Source organism: Meleagris gallopavo, chromosome 12 (genome assembly GCF_905368555.1).
Source record: "Meleagris gallopavo chromosome 12, MGAL_WU_HG_1.1, whole genome shotgun sequence".
Taxonomy (NCBI): Eukaryota; Metazoa; Chordata; class Aves; order Galliformes; family Phasianidae; genus Meleagris; species Meleagris gallopavo.
The window spans coordinates 9,597,171-9,623,567 of NC_139415.1; the positions used below are offsets into that span (position 1 = coordinate 9,597,171).

The window sequence follows — 26,397 nt, forward strand, 5'->3', positions numbered from 1 at the left end:
GCTGGACTTAGAAGTGACTGCAAATAAATAATGTATCAGATAAAGGTATTTGAATCTAAATCTCATTTCCCCACTGGCATCCATTTCCTTGAACATGGAGCCCCTCACATTACGAATGGGACTTCAGAGCTATAGTAGTGTCTGTGCTAATGCAGGATTACAGACACCACTCTCACCTGTCTGTAAGATGCTATTATACTATAATGCCTGCTCTAGCTGTAGTCAATCAATGTGAGAAGCAGTGGCAGATTGCAAAATGGTATTGTATTGAAGAATGCCAAATTTAGAATCACTGCTCAAGCTTCTGTAGTTTCAGTCAGAGCTCTGGTAACAAGATACAGAAACAAGTGAAAACATAATGAATGTTTCAAAGTCTCTCCTGCAGTGTTGTCCTTTATTCAGCATAATGCAGAGGAGGCAGGTTAAAACTCTGTTGATGCTGGACAATGCACTGAAAACAATGTTCATCTTTGAGCTGAAGACTATTAAAATTATTATAACTAGCATTTGTAAAGATTTACCTTATTTAAATGTTCCTGGATTAGTATTTGCCCATGAAACATTAACTTTCTGCAATTTATTGTTTGTTTGTTACCTTTGCAGCTTCTCCCATCTTCTTGAAGGATGTACCCTTTCGGACATGAACACTGGAAGCTCCCCTCTGTGTTTTTGCAGATGAAATTGCAAGGTTTGGGGGACTCATTGCATTCATTCAGATCTAAAATAAGAAAAATCAGATAACAATCAGGTAACAACCAGCATTTGTGATGTTTTTTAAAATGCTCAAAACCTCTTAATGAAGGACATTTTTTTCCTCATTTTTCAAAGTTTTTGTATTTCTTTCCACAAGCCATCTCTTAGTAAGAAGCTTTATGTACATGCAGCATAATAAACTTCATGTTCATAGAACATAATGAAAAACCTACCTATGCAAAGAGTGCCAGTTATATCTGTAGTATAGCCAAGGTTGCAGAGACAACGGTAAGATCCCCTTTCATTGATGCATTCCCCATTACGGCAGACATCATGGATAACCTTGCACTCATCAATATCTGCAGTTAAATGAAGGTTAGTTCACAAGAGAACATCATAAAGAGCTAATTTTATAAAGTTACAGAAGGTTCTTGTGATCTGACATTAAAAACCCTACTGAAATTAAAAAACTATATAACAAAACACTGAACAGATTAGGGAGAAATACTAAGTGGAAAAATACGAAATGGAGCATTAATCTAAATTTCAAATGCAATACATTGTATGTGTAAGCAAACAAGTGGAACTCATCATATATTAACCTCCATGAATCAAACATCACTTTGCTCTCATGTACACAAATAGCTCTTGATGTGTACCCACAAGTCAAATGCGAGAATGTGAATTCCCACCTGAGAGTGTGGGAATCAATCAGCCAGCATGCCAAATAAATATCTGCCAAGCAGGGATGGATGCCTTCTCATCAAAGGCCTTTGGCTTTTCCTCCTCCCAAGTGACTGTGTTCTTTCCACATGAAAACCTTAAGAGTTTGGACTGATATCCAAAAAATTTAAATTATCTAAGGTGGTGTTTTCTAGGTAAGTCAGTACCTGCTCCATTGGACATGTATCCCCGACCATGAGGACAAAGCTTCTTAAAGGCCACAGTGCCTGGGAAGGGGCAGACCTCGCAGTTTGGCCCCCAGCCTCGGCCACCATCACAGCAGCATTCAGACTTGGTGACAGAGTTCCTGTTGCTTGATCCAATCTGACACATACTTTGTAAGACTTCAGTGAAGCAGTAGCCTTCCCTGTTGTCTGGAAGACAAATTATGCATTACAGAGAATCCTAATGGCAATGACCTCCAGAAGGTCATGAGATATTAGGAATTTAGTCAGAAATATAAAAGAAAGGGCATACTTCACCCTGGGATTGTGCAACTGAGAGTGAAAGACTACCAGCAGAAAGAAAGAGAGCACAACGTCTAAGGGAAACAAAGAAGACAGGAAATTTAGTAAAGGTGGAACACAAGTTACATTATGCTTATAAAAAGACACATTTCCAGACAAGAAAGGTTGGCTGAAAACCAGACCCAGAGAAAAGGCAGAGCAATTCCAGGCTGGCTGATACCACCCCACTGTCAGCTTGCACAGCTAGCCAACCCAACGTGACTGATCAAAGCAGGCATACAGTTAGCACAGGAGGACTGAAATTGCAGGAGGACACCTACTTAAAAAGGCTCCTTCTTGCAGGAATGTAAATTCAAAACTATGTTTATTCACTATTACATTTCTAAGTTAAAGCTTGAGTACTTCTGCAGAATGAGACAACTCACTAAGTTGTAAAGCAGCCTAAAACAAGAGTCACATCTGACTGCCAAAACAACCCAGCTAGCGTGACTCGCAGAAAACAGAATTCCTGTTACCAAAGTGATTTCATTAGGGTGTTACTGTTGGACTTACCAAGGCATTCGTTCTGAGTGTCACTGACTGTGAATCCCTCATTGCATTCACATCTGTAACTTCCCACTGTGTTTACACACCGACCATTCTCACAGAGTCCAGGCTTGGTCTGACATTCATTCTCATCTGTTTTTTTTTTAAATGATATGGGAAAAATCAAGTCATTATTGTATTAAAGCAGACTAAAGAGGTTTTTATGAAGTTTTAAGGTGAACACTATCTTGTAAAACTAGCATATATACTATTTATTTTTGTTATAAAAATTCTATTCAATTTTCAGAGGAAAAATGGCAGTCCAGCTCACTTTATAGATGTTGTTTCTAAGTTATCTCTTCAACATATTCCTCAATGGTTTTCAAAATTGTTCATAGTTATAGCTGCACTTCTTAATGTCATCCAAAGTTTTACAACAATTCAGATCTACCCTCTTTTTAACAGAGATCAACAAGCTCACAACAGTGAGCCCGATTATCTGCTCACCATGAGCAATTCATCAACAGCAGTGCAAGCTAGTTGTACAGACAGCCACATCCAGATTTTCTACTTACTGCCCAGATGTGTGAACACCTGTACAGCAAAACGATGTATGAATAGCACTGATGATCCAGTATGCAGGTAGGCGCATAATTCTTCCCCTGAGTTCTTTAATGTTTTTCTAAATCCAAAACTTTCAGCTCTACTGAGAGACTGTGTGTTTCAAAAGCTTCAGTACTTCAGTGCCACTTACCTATACAACCTTCTCCATCTGGCCTGCGTTGGTAACCTGGTCCACAGATGCACATATAGGTGCCTATTAGGTTTTTGCACTCCATTTGTTTTGAGTCACAATCGTGACTGCCTTCTTCACACTCATTCTGATCTAAAACACAAGGTTTAAACTTCATTATATGGAGAGATGCTGTTGGAAATTCATAATAAGAAATTCTGACTTTGGAATTTTAATCCAATCAAATTTAGCACTTTCTACCAGATATACCAGTCTAGAGCAAATTCATTTCTCCCAAGTGCCCTGTTCATCAGAGCAAGAAACTCCATATCATCTGATACGACCTCACTTATGCAGATGTCTAGGTTTACAGGCAGGGCAGTAATACAATCATAATACATAATACAATCAACTGTGTCATGCAAACCATAGAATTTCGTCCCAAATTCTTTCCGACTCCATTACCTCCTGGGATTAAAACTCTGTCCCATTACTGCAGTGAGTCAGAGCCCTACCCCTGCAGGAACTTGAAATCATTAGCTCACAGCTGTGAGAGTCTGGTAGGAGTTTTACCTCTGCACATTCTCCGGTCCTCTCGCAGAACATACCCTGCAGGGCACTTGCACTCATAGGATCCGAAAGTGTTCACACAGCGGAAAGCGCAGAGCAGAGGGTTCTGAATGCACTCGTTGACATCTGGATTCAGAGTGCAAAACCATATGAAGTGAAACATGCTTTTGCAAAATGCAGCAGACTTGAACACGCAGGTTTTAGTTACAGCCAAAGATCCCAGTTTAACACGGGCTAAATTCTAAATGTTGAGGACTCACATTTCTACTTGTTATGGATTTCTGCATAGGAAAAGGCATCAGACATGCCAGCATGTTGGCACAGCTACCTGAAGTCTCAATATCTCCAAAGACAAACAGCCACGCAAATGATTTCCAGATCAATGTTGCCAAAATGCTGTAAGTTAAAACTGTATCTTTTTCTCTTCTAGGCTCAATTTTTATTATTTATTTATTTTTAAATTCTAGATTCACTAATTCAGCTTCTTCATACACTGAATTCCTTAAAACATTGCTCTTACTAGAAAGTGCATTTACATACACTCTGGGCTACTTGAATAATTACTGTCACATAATGATGTTTACACTCTACTAACTCCTCTGCAATTTGAGCTTTTGACCAAATTCCACAGGGAAGTAAACGAAGCTCTAACTGTATATAAAACTAATGTGAGTTGATGCAAAAATAGAACCATTCGTTTGTATGGCTTTGCAAACTAGACTGTGGCAGATAATTGAAGAACAGCTGTGTCAGGTCAGATAAGAGTGTCAGAATGTCCTAGGACATTCTCCTCTCTCTGGCTATAACTTAAGGGGAAAAGTATTTAAAAAAATGCACCATGTATGCAGAGATCTTTCCCCTGATACAGCCTCTCAGTTTAAGGACTCCCATAGCCAAAAGCCACATCCAAACTATCAAGCTTAATTTCCACTGATGGATTCCCACACAAATTTGTGCAAACTCCTTCTGGATCAATTTATATTTGTGGCCTCTCTAATGTTCTGCAGCAAAGAGTTTCACTACTTAAGTAAGCACTATACATATAAAAATGTTTGCTTTGGTTTGTCTAACATGTTCCCTCTAGTTCTGGTACCCTTACCACTTGTGGCTTTATAAATTTAAATCATATATCTCTTCAACCACATTTACCACACTGAAAGATTCTGATTAATTTTCTGTGTGCTCCTTCTACAACTCTGATCTTCCTTATTGCTCCCTTCTTTGTACGCTTTCACTTTCTAATTTCTGAAATAAGAGACCGAAGCATGAAAAATATTCAGCATAGGAGTACCACAGTAATTTTATAGTACTGAGCTAACGGTGTCTGTTTCTTCTGTTTCTTTCCTAACAAACTCAAGTAGTCCTAGTCAAGTAGTTTTCTACTTTCACCTTTGCTTAGCATTTCAGAAATCCTCCACAACTTTTTAAGCTGCTTTTCTCTCCTTGATTGTTTTCTGAAATGAGGAAGCTTTTTCAGCACACAACTGCAGTGGCTGTCCTTAACACATGGGAGTCTCACCTTCACAGGTCATCATTGGTCCAGGTTCAAACCCATCAACACAGGTACATTCAAAACCTCCCACCACATTCCTGCAAGTTCCATTTCCACATGGATTTCCAACAGCACATTCATCTGTATCTGCAAGCAAATAAATCAAGGCAAAACTACACAGTTATTCTCAACTAAAAGGTACAAAACTCTAGTAAGCAACAACAACAAAACACAAGAACTCATTTAAGCTACCGAATTATAGTCACTTGAGACCACTGGAGGTTTTCTTGGGCAAGTTCCCAGCCAAAAGAAGACTGACCTAGAACAGGTTGCTCAAGCTCTGACTAGTCAGGTTTGATCACTGTCATGGATGGAGACTCTATGTTAGAATAATGTATCTCCATAACGTCCTTAATGTCATACTTAGCAATTCAGGAGTTCTTTTAAAATGGAAGACAAAGCAGCTATACCTACCCACACATTGAGTTTCTTGTAGGATGTAACCATATGGACATTCACAGCGGAAAGATCCATCTGTGTTGATACACTGGCCAAATTTACAGTTATCTGGATCAAGGCACTCATCCACATCTGAACAAGAAATACAAACAATACATTAAGTGTAAATTATTTCATGTGGTTTTAGACTTCTCTCAAAGCACAAGTGTTGCCCTAGCAAGAAACATTCTTAATCACACAACAAAAATGCTATTATTTGAGTTTGATAGATTAGGTTGTGGGCACAAAATTTGGCTTACAGGCAAGCTTTCAGAACTCAAAAAAAGAAATTGAATTTAAATGTCATATAGAAATCTGTCTGAGTGATGCCACAAGGAGAGAGGCAAATAAGAAAAATAGCAGCCATTTAGTGCTTCTTGATTAAGCCAGTGAAGCTGAAATGATATCTGTCTTGGGTGAGAGCAGAATGTACTGAAGGGATTTGGCAAACTGTGGTTTGCACTTTTGGAGCTTGGAAACAGGTTACATAAATTTCACAAGGAAAACCGTGTACACTGTGATCCATGCTCTGGATCCTACACAAGTTTCCTAGCAAGTCTGAGAAGCTTAAATTAAAAATGCTAAATTAATTTCTGACATATGAGACATTGAAATTTATTTTTAAAATTGGTTTAAATAATTGAAAAAAAAAGAGGTTTCCAAAAGTTATGTCTTTTGAAAATACTGATTCTCAGTTGAAAGGCACAATGGTCTACAGATAAAAAAATGGTGCAACAACAGCATTGGCAATTGTGTAGTTCATGCACTTACCCAGTCTTGCATCACCAGGTCCAACAAGGATGCCAATTCCAAATGGACAAATTTGTCTGAATGCCTCTGTTTAAAAAAAAAAAAAAAAAAAAAAGTTCAAAGCATAAGTAAAATTCTGTTTGTTGTGGAGGTGAGCATTATCCATGAACTTTGCAATCAGATAGCAATTCATCCTCCACATGTTCAGATCCAGAAATATAGTACATAAAGTACAGAAATTTACTTTGGTCTTACAGACATGTAGTAACTGTACTTTTCAGCTGATATCCTCTGTGTGCAAATGTAAAACTCTGAACAATGAGCATTGTGTAACTTGCTTCAAGGATCAAACAAATATAAAATTTCCATCTTAAAAGTATCAGTACCAGTGACTGCATTCTTTTCTACTGTAAATTAAAGAGCTCTTAGATTTTCTGAAGAAAATACAATCTCATCTGTAGTCATTAGTTATTTGAAATAACTTCAATACAGGTAGGATGAGAGTATAATTTTGGGGTTCAGCTTAGATTGAAGTTGCCATTCTGTTTTTAAATCCACAAAATGCTGTGATATGTGTTACAGTTTTCCAGCTGATTGGTTCAAATGCTCCAAGCGCAACTGAATGACTCACACAGGCAATATGCCCAGAAGGAATATTGCAGCTGGCACATCTGATTTCTCTTTTCTCCCCTTGTTTTTGTGTGGATTGTCTGCAAAACATCTACATGACATATTAGTGAAATGAGCTGTATTAATGTATTGCTGAAACCAGTAATATTGTTAACCACATCTGTCAGTATGAATTAAAGTGTGTTCAGCAAATTGCACTACGATGGTACAAAGGCCTGTTGACTTGTTTGATGCTTAGTTGCAGTCTTACAGAGGATACTAACAAAGGAAAGTATTTCTTTAGTAACAGTCCATGGAGGCTTTCCCTCATAAAGGCCTCTGTTTTGTAATTCTCTGTTATTTCCTCAAGCCATTTGCATTGAAAAGACTGCAAGTCAGATTTTTTAAAAAAGTAATAAATCTTAGTCACAAAATGCAACAAAGTGATTAAGGTGTAGATCTAGTTCTATTGTTTGTAAAATAAAACACACACTTGGATTTTATTTTTATGGCATCTCTTCCTATACTTGGACTAACTCTACTTGAATCTTGCAGGTGTTTCCTCATAGAACCTATTACCTTCCTACTGCAGTATGTGACACTTCCACAGCGAAACATTCACCTCCTGATCATATTAATAAACCTGTAAGCAAACACTGAGTGCAGTTGAGAGATGCTTTATGAGACTACAAAACCATCTACCTTAAAGAGAGCAAAGACAATTGTTAGGGCTAAACAGCTATGAAAAACTATTGTTCCTAATTCTTTCTTATAAGAAGCCCAGTCTTTTTTCAGTTCTGAGAGATTATCACAACACTAAGGTTACCAAACCAACAACACACCGTCTGCTTCCTCTGGGCAGAGTTCACAGGGATCTCCCCATCCCTGTCCCTTTAGGGCACAACAACACTCTTGTTTGGAGTGGTTTCGGGACTTTGGCACAGAACATTTTCCATCTTCAAATTTGGTAAAGCAGTAACTCACTCTCAGATCTGCATAGAGAAAAAAGTTGTTGTTATGTGCAGTTAGAGTGACTTTGATGCAGTTTTCAATTAGAGGTGTAAATTGCAAATTACATGAAGCCCACCTTCCAGGCCCCAACAGAACACCCACCTTCCATCTGAGACAAACAAGGACAATTACTGCCTCTGACTGGAGAAGACTGGAAGAGGGAGAAGCACTCTAACCCAGTAAAGGAAAGCTGCAGGATAGAGTGTCCTATCTCAGTCAGGGAAAAGGAAAAGATTTTCTTTTTGTCCAGCAGAAATGTGAGGGCTGTACCCTTCTCCCACCTTCACTCCTCTTTGTGAAAACTGAATGCTGATTTATTTACATTTTGTTATTAGTAAGAATCACTTCAGTCAAGAGATTTGAGTAAACTTGCAATGATAATGCTGCTTACTGTTAAACTGAGGAGCAATTTTTAACAGCACTTTCCTTCTTCATTCTTTCCTGAGGCACACACAACAAAGAAAACTGGCCTTGCGGCACTCCCTCAAGCTGGGCAACCAGGATGCTGGAATAGAGCTGAGATCACAGACCACAAGCATCCAGCAGGCAGAGAGCTGGCAGCTCACTGGGCTGGCAGAGGAACAGCAATGGGCCAGTTGTGGAAGCAGCTGCTCATCCAGTTTTCTGGCCACTGCATCAGTGCTGGGCAATGTCCAGACTTTACAAAAGCAAAGTAACAGGAAGTTTTAAATAAAAGTTTGTTTGGCCCAAGATATTAGAACAAAACCCTCTTCTGGGGAGGATGGGAAGAAACATAGTTCTTGTTTACATACAAGCATGCATTTTCCTCTGATATTATATGTGAAACTGTGGTCTGTTTTTTACATAGAAGATTAACCTGCATTTTTTATTATTATTTTGTTTCTTGGTTGTTTGGGTTTTTTTTGTTTTCTCCTTACCTGGAGAGAACAACACCCTCAGGGTAAAGAAACCTCATACAAGCTACAGAAGCACAGCTAAAGCAGCTGTGCGACTTTCTCAAAGTTAAGGGAACGAGCTGCGCCAAACTCCTTGGTGGTTTGGAGGCTTGGATCAACGTTTACTGCAGGTTGGGTTCCTTTTTTTTTTTAAAAAAAAAAACACAAAACCACAGTTTCATTTAGCCCACTGTGAAGTGAAGAACTCACTACGGTGTCAACAAGTATCACCACACTGTGCCAAGCCTAACTACAGAGGTCCTTATAAAGGTCTTACTCATCAGTGGTTACCACTGTGCACACTGTGTATAGGACATTTAATGATGCGATATATCTATTTAATCATTTCCTAAGTCTTTAAAATAACTCATTCCCTAATTGGCTGTGCTTTTTCTTTATCCACACAATTAATCAACCTGTGGGTTTTCATTGCTAGATGTTCAGCTTTTAGCATTTAACCTCTGTTTTGGTGCTCATGTTTAGGCTCTGAACAGCGTACGTGGTAATCTTGAAGCCTTATATCTTGAAAAAGCTTCTGCTTTTATAAGCAGATGGGTGCTTATTGTCCACACTATTCTGTTTGCTAATGTTTTCCATCAATCTTTTTTCCACCCACACATTTGTGGAAAGCAACAGTTTAACAAGTATTATGTTGAATTTGGTAAGTGCTAAGAACTGGCTTATTCCTGGAAATGCTGCCTGTAGCACTGCACTGCAGTAGTCTCCGGTGCTCATGCTTCATCACCATGTCAAACGTGTCACAGTCTATACAGAATTTAGGTACTCTCAACATTTCTTCCAGGAGTGCAATAAAGGGCTGTGGAGCAACGTAATTTCCCCACTTAGTGCACTTAACATAATCTTCACCCCTTTTATTGCAATGTTCTCTTTAATGACAATCAGATGTTAGAGCAAGGCAAAACCTGGCCACAACTAAAGAATTATCATGTTTTTCTTGTGAAAAATACTGCTCAAGTCCAGAGCTTCTTTAGTATATTAGAAACAGGCAGCTAACAAGGCTTTTGTGAAACAGAAAACAAATTCTGAAATGCCAAAAAATAAGGATGAGATTACCTTGGCATCGCCTTCCTGTGGAAGACAACACAAAACCTTCTGGACACAGGCATTTGAAACTGCCTGGAGTGTTGCTGCATGTGCCCAGGGCACAAATTTCTGGCTGTTCCACGCACTCATCAATGTCTGTAAGAAAAGTAATTACAGAGATGAGAAATAAAAATATCTATGCTGACAGATGTTCTACATAAAATGTAACTTTACATCATCGCTGATATCTAACATCTGAAAATACAGATGTCAGCAAAAAGACAGACAGAAAGAGGGAACAGACAGAAATCCAGGTACAAAATCTAGGGTTAGTTTTTCAAAACCTAATGCTGTGGGTACACCTCCAGCCATGTACCAACATCTGGTACATGATCAGATTTTTCTCTTGGGATCTGATCAGGTAGTTGTGATTCAAAACAAAACTTGACCAGACCTCATCAGAAGCAAGTAACTTATCAGTGGCTACAGTTCAGAATTGCATATTGCCACACAAAAAATAAATATTATCCATGTTTATATGCAGAGGAAAGTGGTAACAACTGTGACTAGGTAAGGAAATGAACAGAAGGACTGATCTATACACACCTTCACATTTGTCATTTTGCAGGACATATCCAGGCGGACAAATGCATCTGAACGACCCATCCAAGTTCTGGCATGTACCTGGCGCGCATTTTCCAGGCTCCAGTGCACACTCATTGACATCTGAAAGAAAAGGAAAGCAACAGCAATTATCTCAAATAAGTTATCTCAATAAATTTGCCATTGAGGTTGCTACACTTTTGATTCCACCAAACTAACAGTGGAACCTTCCAGGAGCAAAGAGTCCTCATCCACCTCATCTAGGTACAATGAAAGCATTTTTGACAGTTCTCTGATCTCTTTCACTGTTTTACTGAACATTGTCTACTCAAGGTCTACTGCACCTTTTTCCTTCCCTAAAAGAAGGCACTCACCAACACAAGTCCTTCCATCCAGAGCCACCTCATAGCCGTCATTGCACAGACACTGGAAGGATCCAATAGTGTTCACACACTGACCATTCCTGCAGAGCATCCCATTTCCACTTGCACACTCGTCCACATCTAAAAAAAATAACATTGAAAAACACCTGCACCAAGAAAAATTGGATAGCTGAGATTTCTGTTTCCACTGTGTAAGCACAATAACTGATAATTCGTCAATAATCCCGTTTCAAAAGGAAGTGAAAGAAAAGTACTGCTACTGGTCTAATTTAAAAAGTTCTCAAAGCAAGAGTTAAAAAAGCAATGGGATATTTTACATGAAACATTTAACTGGTTGCTGAAAAGTGAGAAGTAAATAATCAGAGGTCTTCTCAAACTGAAGAAATAGCTCTTTTTCTTATTAACACAGACCATTCAAGTATGATCCTTTAATGCAGAGAAGATGGTACTAACGTCAATTTCATTAGAAGCAAAAAGTCTTAGAAACACTTAACTGGTCTCAGCACTACTTACCTATGCAGTCATTGTTGTGCGAGAGGATGAATCCCAAATTGCAGCGGCAGTTGAAAGAGCCAATGGTGTTTCTACAGGTTCCATTGCCACAGGCATCTCTCTCACATTCATTAATATCTACAAAGGAGAAAAAAAGAGCAGCAAGAATTGTCATCTCTGATGGGGCAAGGAAGACTTGCAGCTATCCCACAGGCAAGAGAAGTAACCTACAATCAACACAGACCAAATACAAGTGAAAAAGATTTTCCTGTCTTCCAAAAGGAAGATTTTACAAAGGTTTATATATTTGACAGTAACATTTATAAAAATAATCAAGCATTCAGTAATATCTTTCTGTAGCTCCTGTCTCAGCTTTCCCAAAAGATCTCTAAGCTATCTTTGGTCACAAACACTCTGAAATCTCCCTGTCTTACTCAGACAACAGACAACAGACACTAAACTAACAGCTTTGAATGGGTTAAGTACAGAGTTTCCTTCTTTATGAAGATGTCTCTGTTTCTGAAAACACCACTTTTTTGGCAGGAAATCTATTCCGCACTTCTCTGTTAACAAGTAGGCTATATACAATCGTTGCATTGCAAAATTCATCTATTAGATTTCTTGCCTAAAGGAATGAATGAGACAAGTTTCAGAAAACTCCGAAGAAAGAATTATTTTTCTGAAAAAAAAATGAAAGCATTAGCAGTTTATTAAACATGATATATATATTTAAACTGTCTACAGTACTGAGACATTCTTCCTTCATTATCAGCTTCCTATCATCTCCAGTTGTCAGCTATGGTGGTTTTGCATCTTTGCCTGGAGGTTGATGGTTCACAATCAGTTCTTGCAATGCCACTCCTTATGGCAGGGAAATTAGACTTCCTTTAAAATAGTTATTAAGTACAACTTAATTTGGTATACTTGCCTATACACATTGTTCTGTCATCGTTGGTCTTGAATCCATTGTGACAAATGCAGTAAAAACTTCCGACAGTGTCAATGCACTGCCCATGGCTGCAGATATTGGGAATTTCTTGACATTCATTCCGATCTGAAAACAAAGTGACACACAAAGTTAACACCTCTGAACTACAAGGCTGGAAAGATGTAGTAGCAACAACCATGAGAGTTAGAAATAAGTGCATGTCTGTAATATAAACGAGAATTTTCAATTTATTAACAACAAAAGCATTTTAAAGAAAATCTCTGCAAATGGGCTATTTGATTGTAAATTACATATTCCAACACTTGGGGAGCTGAAAAAAATTGAGTGTAAAAATAATACTGATGAAACAAATTTTTGCTTGAAAGAAGACGTCACTGTGGATTCAAAAAGTAGGACTAATGACACAAAATTGTGTCAGGAGATCTCTGAGTGCTTTACACTGACTTTGCAGCAAATAGAAAGCCTCACATATATCATGGTTTGTATCCTCACAAAAGCAGATACTTGCTTTTAGCCATATTAGATCATATGCTTGATTGACTTACTGAAATAATATAAAACCAAAACGCAGATGAATCCCCATCTTTTCTAAGTGAGCTTACAGAAAGTAAAGATGCACTAAAATATTAGCCAGTCTTTGCAAAGACAAAATGAGTACTTATACACATGTGTGTTGTAGCATGCAAAGTGATGATCCTGAAAGTCAGACAAATAGGGCACGATAAGTTCGAACAACAAGAACTATTGCTGTATGAAGCCAGAAAGTGTTTTGCCAACAGAAGCAAGCACTCATCTGTATAATTCTGCAGGGAAAGATGGGAAAATCTATCCTGCCAACACATTATATGCTGTCTTACAATAGCAGGGCATCTATTATACTGGTATAACAGCTGACTGCCTCCTGCTGCTCTTGTTATCACAGAATCACAGAATTTCAAGGGTTGCAAAGGACCTCAAGAGATCATGGAGTCCAACTCCCTGCTAAAACAGGTTCCCTAGAACAGGTCACACAGGTCGATGTCCAGACAGAGCTTGGCTATCTCCACAGAAGCAGACCTTACCACCTCTCTGGGCAGCCTGATCCAGTGCCCTGTCATCCATACTGTAAAGAAGTTCTGCGTGTTTTTATGGAACTTCCTGTTTTGAAGTTTTAGGCCATTATTCCTTCTCCTATTACTACACACAACCAAGAAGAGCCTGACCTCATCTTTTTGCCTCCCACCTCCCTTTAGATATTTATAAACATTAATCAGATCCCTCCCTTTGTCTTCTTTCCCCCATTTAGGAATGCTTTTAGGCAGAACCCAGGATTTTACCAACAGCAACTGAAACAAATTGTCAAAGAACAAAATGTTTGCTGTCCAGTACAACTTTTCCATAAAAAAATCAGAAACATAAATCAAACAAGGTCTATTTTTTGACCTTGTCAACAACAAAAGCTGGTTTGATTCAATATGCTCCTTGGCATTTTGCCTGCAACTCCGAAACACAATAACTGAGGTGCTCTCATAAGCTTATACCATAATCCATTTTGGTGTTCTGTAATTTTCCTTTACGTACAATTTAAGCGGAACAGATTCAAAGTCATAACAAACCAGCTCCAGTGCTTTGCAAAACAAAGACTGAAGTTGTTCATAATTGCAAGGAACTGCATGTACTAAATCTTGTTTTTCTTCCTCCACTGCCTGTTCTCCACACCGTACTAAATACATGGAGAATCCCAATAACCCCCATCCTTAGGATTACTGTATCTACTGGGGACATCAGTAGCTTTGAATGAGGGTTCACTGATGACTGAGCTCTCCCAGTGCTATTAATGATTCTGCTGATAAATAGAATCCAAAGAAGGCAGGAAGGAAACCAATGCTGGTTAACATTAAAACATCAGAAGTCCAAATTCTCTCATCTTAGAAGAGTGATGGAGAAAGAAAAACTTGGACTTTCTTCAGTGCTCTGAAAACACTGACTTAAAGCCCCAGGCAAAAATAACTTCTTTTAGGGTGAGGGGAGAAGGGTCCTTTAAAGGTCATCTAGTTCAACTGCCAGACTACTGCAGGGCAAACCAAAAGTTTAAGCATACTGATGAGGGCATTACCCAATTGCCTCTTGAACACCAGCAGGCATATGGCATCAAACACTGCCATCTCTGAGAAGCCTGTTCCATTGTTCGACCACCCTCATAGTAAAGAGACTGGGAGGCAGAATATAAGTGCTTCTATGAAAAATTATGTATTATATCACAATAGAACATCACCAGAAGAATGCTGAATACCTTTAGTAAGGTAAATGTAGTACTCATAGCCGTAGTGAACATGATAGACTGTAGTTTTGATTCAGCAAGATGCAAGCCGCTGGAGTGTAATTCTTTTTCATGCAGTAGCATGACCAATTCAATACTGCAACATGTTTAGCACCTTGCTCTCAGCAGAGCCATTAGGAGTTTCCTTTCTTTGCTGGATCAAGTACTTTATCAACCACTTTTATTTTTACGCTAATTGTTTATTTTCACTAAACATAAAATAAGAGCAAAATACAGGGAAGTATTACTATTTGTGCCAATTCACACTGGTTTATTGTAACCCATATCAGAACCTTTCCTGGCTCTTCCTGTACTACTGTAATGAATGCATAAAAACAATTACATTGAGAATATATTGAATATTTACATGTGCCACTGCATAGCTTTACAAAACAAAGTTTCAGTTCTCATGGTGGGGCTCTGGTTGCCCCTAAACCCTTTTCCCTCAAGAGTCTCATAAAACAATGAAAAACTACTCTGCAGGGAAAGTGTACTTCCTCAAACTCAAGTACTCAAGCAAAATCTCAAGGAAAACGTTATCAATTTCCTTTGTACTTATTATTTTGTTCAGAAATGTATATAGTATTTACAGCTGCTTGGCTCCCAGCACTCTTTAAAATCTCTGCAATTCTTCAAGAAACCAACACAAATGCCTCTCTGGATTGTGATTTTAAAGGAAAGAGCAAATAGATTAGAAAAGGGCAGTTCCACTCAGGGAGTATTTAAAAATAATGTTCTGGGGCCCGCTTAAACCCACAGAAAAGTTAGGAAGTTTAACAATAAACTTTTCAAGGTATCTATTGCATATGGCCTAGCAGATAGGTCCACCTTAACAGAAGAGACCCCAGTAAGCAGTGTTTTATTTGTGAAAATATAGTTGGCAAATAAAGTACTGAAAATTAAAATGAAAATCAAATAATTTATGCAGAGGAAGGGAAGAATACTGCATGTTCTCTGTCCAGACAGCAGCTGAATTTTTAGCATCAGAGAATAGCTAGTCAAGAAACAGTGAATAACTTGGACAACAGAAACATCTTTGCAGTCAGTGGGATAGAGTGGAAGGCAAATACTTACTCATATGAGTATCACTTATGCCTTTGTGGAATAGGCCCAATAGATTTCTGGTAATTAGCAGAACGTTTATGGGAATTCCTAAAGGGCTTTAAGAGGAGGATTCCTGGAGCCCAGATCATCTCCTAGTACAATAGAATACACATCTTCCTGAAGTGCAGACTTGCTGTTAATGCTCCTATTAAAAGCTACTACTTCCTGCAGACCTTCATCCAAAGAAGCCAGACGTACTCACCAGTGCAGCGGCCAGTTGATGTGAACCTATAGCCAGGTTTACAGTCACAACGGTAGCTTCCAGCTGTGTTGACACATTCTGCATTTTGCTGACACACTGGTCCATTTTGGCATTCATCAATATCTGTCAATACAAGAAGGAATTTGATTACTATGCTAGCCACGAGAATGACAACAAAACCATTTTGTTTTTAGTGCAAAGGAATACAGTCTTAGCAAGTACATGAATTTCTTTTAAACTGTGAAAACATCAATATATTGACAAAAGTAGATATTTGGTCAAATTCAGTTTTTTCCCCCGAAATCACCTCAAATCCACATTCTCCATTTGTAAAATTCAGTCCTGTTTAGAGGACTGATACGATGGTTTTCTGAAGGTGTTAGAATGCACAGGAAAGGCCTGTGGCAATAGTTCATTTGGATGGATTTCTGTCTTAGACTGCTATCAGAATACACCTGCATAGATCTCTAAGTAAATATCACAAGGATTTCCCTTGATTGTAACAAAGACTTGAGATCCAAGGTGGACTTTAGTAGCTCTCAATGTAAACATCAAATTTCAGGCAAAAGAAATTCAACCAGTTTTCCTTACTAAGGAAAATTTAAGATGAATATATGAGTTACACTTTTCCTTCTTTGATATTGGTCTGTGCTTACAATTTGGTAAGCTCAGCCCTGGTTTCTTTCCTGTGGATGGCTTCCTGCTGAAGGAAGCACACTCACTCAGGATAGCTGTACCACCACATGCTATTTCTGCTAGTAGTAGGATCTTAGAGACCAATACTTCAGGTACTGGTGACCCAGACAGACAAAGACTGTAAGAATCTGATGGAAAAAGTCATTTTCACAAAGTGTAAGATAAGGAATGAAAATGAATTATTAGAACTGGATTTGTTTATAAGTTCTGAAGATGGATTCACAAAAGTAGAGTTTCACTGTGGGTGGATTACTGCCAGCTCCATGGTTCCCAAAATATGGAAGGGAGATGAAGCATTTTATAGAGAAGATGCTATAGCCAAGAGGTAACTGTAAAAAAATCTTCTTAGAGAAATACACAGTGTTAGAGAGGTGAGTCACAATCATGTTCTAATAACAGAAATTGACTGCAATAAATCAACCTTATTCTGGAAAAAGAAAAAAGTGAGGGTGGAGCACCGTGCTTAAATGCAGTTTTATTCTTATTAAACAGTATGCACAGCATTGGGTGGCACAGCAGATTTCCCCTGAACTAATTCAACGCTGGGTCAAAGTCAGTACCCTCATTTTCACTTGGGTTTTCAAATTAAAAAGACAAATTTATTTCCCTAGAAATCTAAGTATGTTTCAGTTAGAAGGTATGTACAGAAGATGCTTGTATCTGAAGCTCCTCAATACCATGCTCTGCAGTACCCATTTTGTCAGCAGTCATAAACCACAGCAGGGAATGAAACAATTAATATCACTATCTTCAGTTTCTTCATGAAACTGACAAAGACAATGTTAGAAAGTGTTTAAATTGGCAAATAAGTTATCATGTGTTTTTACTATTTACAGAAATTTTTGCTCCATAAGAAAAAAATATCTTGGAGTAAAATAATTGTTCTCATGATCTGACTCAAGACAACTATTTTTTTTCTTGGCTTTACTGTCAAATGTGAAAAACAGTGTTTATTCTCATGACTGCTGATTCATGTTCCTTCAAGTCCTGAGATGTCTGATGAAAAATCTGGCTTCTTTATGCAAAAGAATTCAAAAAGTCTTAATTAACATAGACCTATTACACTGATACCAGTATTTCCCTTTGTTAAGACTGACTTGCAAACATATCGTATTTGCCACTGCCTGAATTGCCAGTTGGTGAAACAAAATGTCTCTGAATGAGATCAGCATTCTACCTTCACAGATCAGTAGCTTGTCATTGTAGAAGAAGCCCACCGGACACTCGCATCGGAAGCTGCCAACCATGTTTATACAGATTCCATTTTCACACACTCCAGGAATCTCTCTGCATTCATCAATATCTGCAAGAAGAATTTTTTAAAATACTTGTAAATGGCACTTCGTGAAATTCTCTGCTACATGATACATCTTACATTTATCCTTCCAAAAATTATCAAATGTATGTGATCATCAGAACATTCCCAACTGCAATAGACAGTGAGCATGGAAATGCAGAAATCTGCTGTTTCCTCAAGTACTCTTCACTGTAGATCAGCTCTATCCTGCTACATGAGTAGGCAGAAGATAGCATGCATCCTTCCTCATCTCTCCCACCCACAGCTCTGATGAACCTACTCATTCATTCTGAGCACTGAAATGGAGTTACTGGGAAGAGCTGAATTGAGAGAATGTAACTTCCTTTGTTTTAATATAGGAGAGCTGAATGCAAGCATTGATCAGAATTCATTTTGCACTGTTTTACCCTTGCTAATCTGGGTGATAACCATGCATTTCTTTAACAGTTTGGGAGTGCCAATGCCAGGTAACATCTGCAGTGATGCCAACATGCTATTAATTAGATTGATTAAGCCAGGCAGACAGGGTTTGCCAGTATTCTTCATAAACATGGATTAAGTAATTGATTTAGGCAGAAAAAAGCAGCTGTTATTTCAATTACATATGTCCTGTCTATTGGGTTCTTAAGTTAATTATGTTAATTATTTTAATATTCTGACAACAAGAAACAGACTCTCCCAAAACCTCTCCCGTTAGTAAAAATTGCTACATGCATTGTTGTATACGAGACAGAATTAGTAGGGAATGAGCAGGTAATGTGAGTTTTAACCAGCAAATGTCTTTTTTTTTTTAAATTCTTTTATTTTTTTACTACTAGATTTGAGTCCCCTGATTAAAAATAGAGATTAGTGAAACTATCATCCTTTCTGAACCAGCCACCTGGAGTAGATTATCACATAGAACTTCAATCCAAACAACAGATGAGTAACATATAAAGATTGTGACCAAATATTACAAGGTATACAGAGCACTGCCCCTGCAAATCATATGCTATCTTGTTCCCCTGTTCTGTGCCTAAAGATGTAAGGGATATCAGGAGATGCTCAGCAAAAGCAGCAGGATGAAAGCTGCAATCTAGTGACACCCACCCAGATGCCAGAGCAGCAAGGAGAGCCTATGGTTTGCATGGTGTAAAGCTGCATGTTCACCTCTCTCAGTGCTGCACTGAAATATGTTGGTGGCCTCTCTAGGATAGCCCTTTTGTTTCAGTTGACTCCTGCATGTGCACTGCTCTATAGTATGATGGGGTGGAGAGAGCTGACTGCAACGTATTGAGTTTATATGATTGAACATAAATTCCCATGATTCTGAAATGATGCTCAGGTCAAACCTTACTGCTTCTTGCCTTTTGTTGATGAATGGTCTAACTGATAAAATTTGGGTAATGCTAACAACGAGAAGTGGAAACTTTGCTCGTAAGAAACCAGCCTGATAAATCATAAATACTGTACATTTCAGTAACTTCTTTAAAAAAGACATTTTCTACTTTAACTAGAAATACTTTCACCTAACTAGCTGAACACTGCATCACAGCGACAGCTTAATTAGCACCTGATTGCTCTCTATATATTGCCTCAGTTTATTAAAGGTCACATTATCTGCTTCTTACTTGCATTCTTCTGTGAATAAAAGCAAAATGGAGTCCCAGTAGGGATTTACTCAGATCCTTGTCTTTGAATTTCTCATTCTCTCTCTCTTTTTGTTTTGCAATTTGTTACTCACCATTCAGAAGTTATACACAATAACACATGTGAGAAATATTCCAGTTAAACAGAAGAAAGGATTTTTGTGTCAAACCAATACACTTGGGGACTGGTATGAAATGTCAAATTAAGCCCATGCTTTAGTCTCAGGAAAGACTCCTCATTCTACCCGGACCAAATGCTGATTGGCCTTACTCCCAGTTCTTGTATGCTTGGTAATCTGTGCCCTGCTGTAGGCCTGATGACAATTTCTTTAGAGCTTTATTTTGCCTTAATAACAAGCAGCAATAATCATTGCTGCCAGCTAGGAGGAGCTATACAGAAAGCTTGCAGGTTCAGAGCTAGATGGAAGGTTCAACTCCATTACACTGTTTGAAATAAATAACTGGGAAAGGAAACTTCCTCTCTTCCTTGGACAGCGGTAGGATAGAATTCAATTCAGAACAGAAATCACAACTCACCAACTGGTAATCCTGTGTAAATGTCAATGAAGAAGCCAGGCCTTTGACTTCCACAGAGTGTGGAGAATTCATCTGCAACAGGAAAATAAAACAGTGGGAAAATAAAGCATATTTTGAGTTAATTAACAGCCAAAAATTCACTATATCCTTAACCTACAGTCCAAAATTCACTACATCTACTGTCTTAGAATTTTCTTATTCTGCTTTTAAGCACCTGCAGGGCGCACAGAACTTCCAGGGCTCACCCTGTGATGTGCCTGGTACACATGCAGGTTCTCATTGAAAGGCCCCTGAGAATAGCATATACAAAGATGCAGAAGACTTGGGCTCACATCCTGGTTTTCCTGTGCATATGCTTATCTTTGCATTACATTTTCTGTGTACAAGCCCAATCTGACTTTAAAAAATCTGAACCATAAGTTGGAAGTGATCCAATTAATTGTCTAGGAAGTTTGTTCTTGAAGCAAACCAACTCAAAACAGAATGGGAAGTCCTAGGTTCAACTATTCTGCCTAAACCATTGTGGAGGATTCCTGTATCCCATAGAATTCGTCCAGAAACTGCTACATGTTATACGTAGCTGTTTGACATGGATCATTCTCAGAAGAAACTGAGGTACTCCTGTAATGGTGAACAGAAAGGCCCCCTGTGGCAATCAGCAGTCAGGGCACAGCGTGGCACACGCAGTATTTGTTGGAGCAGTGCCAGTCTTGTCGCTGCCTCAGTATGCCTTGAGTAATAGGCATTTGCAAAGAAGCAAGTAAGTCTCTCATACAGAGAAACTTCACAGAGGAGGCATGCATGGCCCAGCAGTCTGCACACACACCACTCCAAAAGGATTTAAATATACACCTTGATTGTGACTAGGGCTGATTCCACATAGACCAAAAGTAATCGCTTCATTTCAGACACCTAAGACAAAAGTAATCCGTCTCCTTCTCTAACAATATTACACCTGCTAGTAGTAAACATATTACTAAAGCTTTCACATTGCTTTGCAATGAGGAAAAAGAAGTACCAGTGCTAGGGATAGGACACTGTTCACAAGGCTTATTCCATGCACGTCCAATGTTGTACGAACAGCAGCACATTTTCTTGGTCATATTAAAGAGTAGTTCGCCATCACAGGTTTGATTGTCAGCATAATAATTTCTGTAGCATAGACTTCTTCTCATATCTGTAAAAATGAAAAAAACAAAACAAAACAAAAGGACAGTGCATTAGCAGCTCTTATGGATGATGATGATCTGAAAGGTTTAGGAGCTACCTCCTTCATATATGCATTTTTTAGATGCCTGTCAAGTAGACGGTGTGACACTGTAAAATACTACATTAAAATTTGTTCCTACAATATTTCTAGTTTTAGTAATCACCTGCAGAAGCTTTTAACTGAAAAGCAGAGGTGAAAATTGGAAGGAATGAACACAGAAAATATCAAATCAAAGGAGTAATTCTGATGAGATACTTAAAAAAACTAATAAAATTGATCAACTATGATTCATGCAACAAAATTAATGAAAGAAGCTTGATCTTTTGTTCAGTTAACTCTCATATAACTACATTTGAGGAATAATTCTGATTTGTGCCAGTTACAGCCCTGGCCCAAAGCATGAAGATAAAGCTTAAAAAAACCCTACATACCCATACAGTTGTTCCCTCCATTGACTTGCATGTAATCAGGAGGACAGATGCAGGTGTAGTTCCCAACAGTATTGTAACATGTGCCAGGTCCACAAATGCCAGGTGTATCACACTCATTCACATCTAGAAGAGAACAAAAAGGCAGTGAGTGTCTACAACAATTTTCTCATTATGCTTCCAAGAATAAAAATGTCTCAGCAATACCTAAGGTTCATTTTCAAGGAGAGATCAATTCTGCTACATGTTGATTTTTCACCATTTTATACAAATAAAAGCAGAAGAATAGTTAAGTGAATGCTACGTACCATCACACACTCGAGTCTCCTCATTCAAATAGTAACCTGATGGACATTGACACTGGAAGCTACCAAATGTATTAATACATTTTCCTCCTTGGCAGAGCCCAGGCAGTTCTTGACATTCATCAATATCTGTTCAAACAAATTCAGAGACATTATCTCATTCATGCTTTTCCATGAAAAACAACACTCACTGAGGAGTTTCATAGTTTTAGATGTATAAAAATAGGAAAATGTAAACATTACCCTCTAATATAACTGTAATAGGGTTTGGTCGGAATCCTTCTCCTCCAGGGCAAAGAACCTTATACTCGGCTGAAAACAAAATAGAATCATGAATCTGCCATAGTAGAAACATTTCCAGCATAATTACCTTTGAAAATTAGTCAAATTATTTCAGGAAAATTTAAATGTAAAGATATCAACATTAGGTTTTACAGCTATTATTCCATTTTGTAATGCCAAGTGTTTTATGTAATAGAATACATACACAAAAGTGATCATAATATTCTAAATAGATAATCTTTTTGAAAGGTGTGTAAAAGTTTTAATTAACAGTTGCTGAGGTTCTTCAGGAACCTCTTCCCTGCATGTATTCAACAAATAATCACACCAGGACTTGAGTTACCTGGCTAAATTAGAAAAACAAGACAAAACAAAACAAAAAGATGTATTGTTAACTCTAACCAGGGAAAGCTGACTTACTTGTGTTCACAGATGGGCACTGTTCACAGGGAACTCCCCAAGCTCTGCCCAGGGAGCAGCAACAGGAAGCCTTAGAAACACCCACTCCAATCTCATTGCTGCAGAAGGTGCCACCATTATCTCCACGAGTTTTAATGTCCAGGTAACAGTTGCCAGATCGTGTATCTATTTGGAATGCACATAATAACAAACATTACCAGAGAAGAAAGCAAATAACAAAAATACCTCATGATAATCATACCCTTAGAAAGCCCTCCTTTTTTTGTAGGACATTCATGGAAAGTAACCTGTGTTGTCCATGAGGACCCAGCCTTCCTCTCTTAGATAGGACAGTGCTGCCCCATCTCTTTGCTTTGTTGGACTTTTCACAAACTAGGGAATTTATTCAATATGACCAGGAGAAGTTCAGCCAGGCCTTTTCTCACTATTATTTACATTGTCACCCACATTTGTACATCCTTTCCAGAATGAAAACATCTACACATTAGGAATTTTAAATATATTTGAACTTTTTTAGCATCTCTATGCTCACTTAAAACAAAAGCCAAAAAATATCAGAGGAGTACCAAGCAGTTAGAGTCTAATACAAGAGCTCTTCCATTGGTCATGAAAGCTGCATCTACCCAAGATGCATTCAATACTAGAAGAGCATGTCTGGCTTTGTGCCACAGCTTCATCTGCCTGCCATCTTGGGTCCAGCTGGATGTTGGTTTAAGGTTGCTGAATTTTAAAACTGTCTCATGCCTTCTTTAAGTTGTGGACACCTACAATAAGCCCCAAGGTGTCGGCCCTAGCAGCAAGGCACTGCTGGCACGCTACATCACTCTGGACATATTTCTACTGCACTATTAGAACTCCTAAAGCCAAGGGCAGTGGGGTGAGAGTTTGTTCTAGCCTTCCTCTTCCATGGCCTAGAACTTTATCCCTAAACAGTTAGCCTTAGAGCCTCTCTGTGCAACTTCACTTATTAATGAATGCAATGAGTAGTTCCTTACCAACACAGCCAACGCGGGTAGGATTCAGCTCAAAATCTGGAGGGCATTCACAGGTGTAACTACCAGCAGTATTGACACATGTGCCACTAATGCAGGTTGTGGGATCTGCACATTCATTAACATCTGCAAGAAAAAAAACAGAAGGAGGTAAGCAAATACACATGGACACTACCAATATATCAAATACACTGACTACCATAAATCCATTAGCTCTGAAGTACTGATCTCCAAGAAGCTTTAAATGTACACGCACACCCTAGAAGTATAACACAAGCCTAAAATCAATTCATCATTGCACTGTGAAAAAAAGTGGAAACACAATCGATGAATTCACATACAGTATTCAGAATTACTTAGAGGAAATCTACATAACAAGCTCATTGCTTAGAATACAGTACTGTGAATGGAAACTACAGGGCACAACAAATCTCTGCCTGGAAGATGTGAACAGGCAGAACTGTTATCTTTGTTGTATTTCTTTCCTTCTTTACTTAAGGCAGTGTGATATCAGAGGCTGACAAAGAATGGGAAAGAACAGCATAGAGAAGGCCACTAATATCCATTCGAGTACAGTCCCCACTGCCTTTTCTTTCTGCGCTATACAATAGGGAAGGGTTATTTTCCTTATATCCAAACTGATCTGTACAGATTTTTAATAGAACTTTCTATGGAGTTGATAATAGCACTAACAGAAAATTAAAAAGCATGCTGTTCAGAATCATCTTTACCTGTGCAATTACCACCACTTCGGTCCAACTCATAGCCCACTTCACACTCACATCGGAAAAGTCCAGGAAGGTTATGACAAGTTCCATAGACACAGATGTTAGGCAGTGAGCATTCATCAATATCTAACAGGGAAATAGGAGGGGAAAAATATGAATTTTCTTTAGCTTTTTAATATAGGCACAGGAAACTAAAAAAAGGTTCAGAAAACATGAATCTTGAAGCCAATTGCTCCTGCGCATTGTGTAAGACCAGAAAAAATAACATGCAAGATTAATATTTGAGGCCTAAGTAACCTAATCCATAGCCTTTGTTTTGGGCAAAAGGCTCTTTCCAGTGTCACTAGAAGCCAGGCCAGGAACAATCTGAGCTTGTCAGTGGCTAGCCTGACAACTAGCAAAATTAAACATGGCAGGAGATAAGCTTTAAACATGAAGTTTCTCCTAAATCAGCACCCATCTCCAGAAAGCAGGACTTCAGTGAAACAAAATAAAAAATAAATACATTAAAAAACAAAAAAACAACAAATTGGGCACAAAAGTGAATACTAATATTCAGGTTCCTGCATTTGATAGATTTTGAGTTCGGCACCTGGAGCTCACTTTTGTGTGCTTTGTCCAAATCATCATATCCAATTCAGCATTTAAGGAATGCTGCACTGCACAAAGAACAGCTAATCTGATATGATAAAAAGAAGAGTGTTTACAAAGAACCTTAAAATCTCGCATTTAGTCTGCACATCTGAGACATCCAGGATAGACTGTTTTAGCAACAGGAATTAGACTCTTTATAAGCTATTTAAAGTTAGCTAAAAGCTTTCTAAGTAAATTGTTGCATGAAACAGTATGAAACCTAATATTGTTTTAGTTTACAGAAAAATTCAAGCTCATAAATTTCTCTTGGTAGATTACTTAAAATAATGCACAGAACACTTCTGAGGGGAAAAATCCTATTTATAGTGGTGCACTTATGAACTCCATCAAGTATCAGTTCTTATTAGCATGTCAGATGATATGGCTGCTGCTTCTTAACTGACTTTACTGATAAGTGCCACGAAAACTGCAGATTTCAAATGTTACTGTTGAATACATGGCCTTAATTAAACAGCTAAGTGACAGATTACTTTCAAAACAGTACAAAAACTTCCTGCAAGGCTTCAAATTCTGATTCTGCACATGGCAGAAGCCCTCAAAGCAGGTTCACTGTGTTAGCTACAAAACCAGTGTTTTTCAGCTTCACATACACAAAGCCAAAATAAAACTTTTTCTGCTTAATTTTAATGAATAAAATTAAGAACTGTTTGCAGACTAATCAAGATGAAATGGCTGCTGACCAAGTCATTTGGATCACCAATCACACCACAAATAATATGTGGTAAGACAGTCTCCAAAAACATTTTCTCTCTATACAACAGGTCAATGAAGATACAAGGGCTCATAATAAATATTAGCAACCTTTTCTGTTTATGTGACTATAAATGAAAAAAAAAAACCAAAAAACTATTGACAATTTTCAGGCAGTTCTCAATGCAACCATACCTGCAACCAATTGCAAGATTTTTCTGGCATAAAATGTAATTAAGGCAGAGTTTGCTGAATGTTGTTCAAAGCTTATGGAGAATTACCTTCACATGCTTTCCCATCCAGACTTGGCAAAAATCCCATATCACATTCACAGCGATATCCTCCTGGGGCATTGAGGCACTGCCCATTTTCACAGAGATTCAAGTTTTCTGAGCATTCATCTAGGTCTGTAAAAGGAAGAGAAATTGCAAGTTTACAGTAAAGACAGTGTTCTCAACAACACTTG

The 26,397-nt window shown here is 38.2% G+C and overlaps 1 protein-coding gene and 1 long non-coding RNA gene across 2 annotated transcripts in view; one reads left to right on the forward strand and one right to left on the reverse strand.

The window, feature by feature from the left end:
- FBN1 (fibrillin 1) overlaps nt 1-26,397 on the reverse strand; it is a 147,478-nt gene that overhangs the window by 9,228 nt on the left and 111,853 nt on the right. The window contains exons 35-60 of the mRNA XM_085233531.1: nt 26,213-26,338; nt 24,591-24,713; nt 23,863-23,985; nt 22,868-23,032; nt 22,409-22,477; nt 22,169-22,294; nt 21,864-21,986; nt 21,241-21,399; nt 20,223-20,294; nt 17,938-18,063; nt 16,065-16,187; nt 12,439-12,564; nt 11,532-11,648; nt 11,010-11,138; nt 10,639-10,758; nt 10,063-10,188; nt 7,903-8,052; nt 6,473-6,538; nt 5,678-5,794; nt 5,231-5,350; nt 3,715-3,837; nt 3,163-3,294; nt 2,436-2,561; nt 1,584-1,790; nt 927-1,052; nt 596-718 (exon numbers count right to left, since the gene is read on the reverse strand). Of these exons, the coding sequence (XP_085089657.1) occupies nt 596-718; nt 927-1,052; nt 1,584-1,790; nt 2,436-2,561; nt 3,163-3,294; nt 3,715-3,837; nt 5,231-5,350; nt 5,678-5,794; nt 6,473-6,538; nt 7,903-8,052; nt 10,063-10,188; nt 10,639-10,758; nt 11,010-11,138; nt 11,532-11,648; nt 12,439-12,564; nt 16,065-16,187; nt 17,938-18,063; nt 20,223-20,294; nt 21,241-21,399; nt 21,864-21,986; nt 22,169-22,294; nt 22,409-22,477; nt 22,868-23,032; nt 23,863-23,985; nt 24,591-24,713; nt 26,213-26,338 (3,243 nt within the window). The remainder of the gene's footprint in view (nt 1-595; nt 719-926; nt 1,053-1,583; nt 1,791-2,435; nt 2,562-3,162; nt 3,295-3,714; nt 3,838-5,230; nt 5,351-5,677; nt 5,795-6,472; nt 6,539-7,902; nt 8,053-10,062; nt 10,189-10,638; nt 10,759-11,009; nt 11,139-11,531; nt 11,649-12,438; nt 12,565-16,064; nt 16,188-17,937; nt 18,064-20,222; nt 20,295-21,240; nt 21,400-21,863; nt 21,987-22,168; nt 22,295-22,408; nt 22,478-22,867; nt 23,033-23,862; nt 23,986-24,590; nt 24,714-26,212; nt 26,339-26,397) is intronic.
- Nucleotides 610-8,469, forward strand: LOC109369618 (uncharacterized). Its single transcript, XR_002118906.3, has 3 exons — nt 610-748; nt 2,874-3,050; nt 4,001-8,469. It is a non-coding gene; the product is annotated as an uncharacterized LOC109369618 (long non-coding RNA).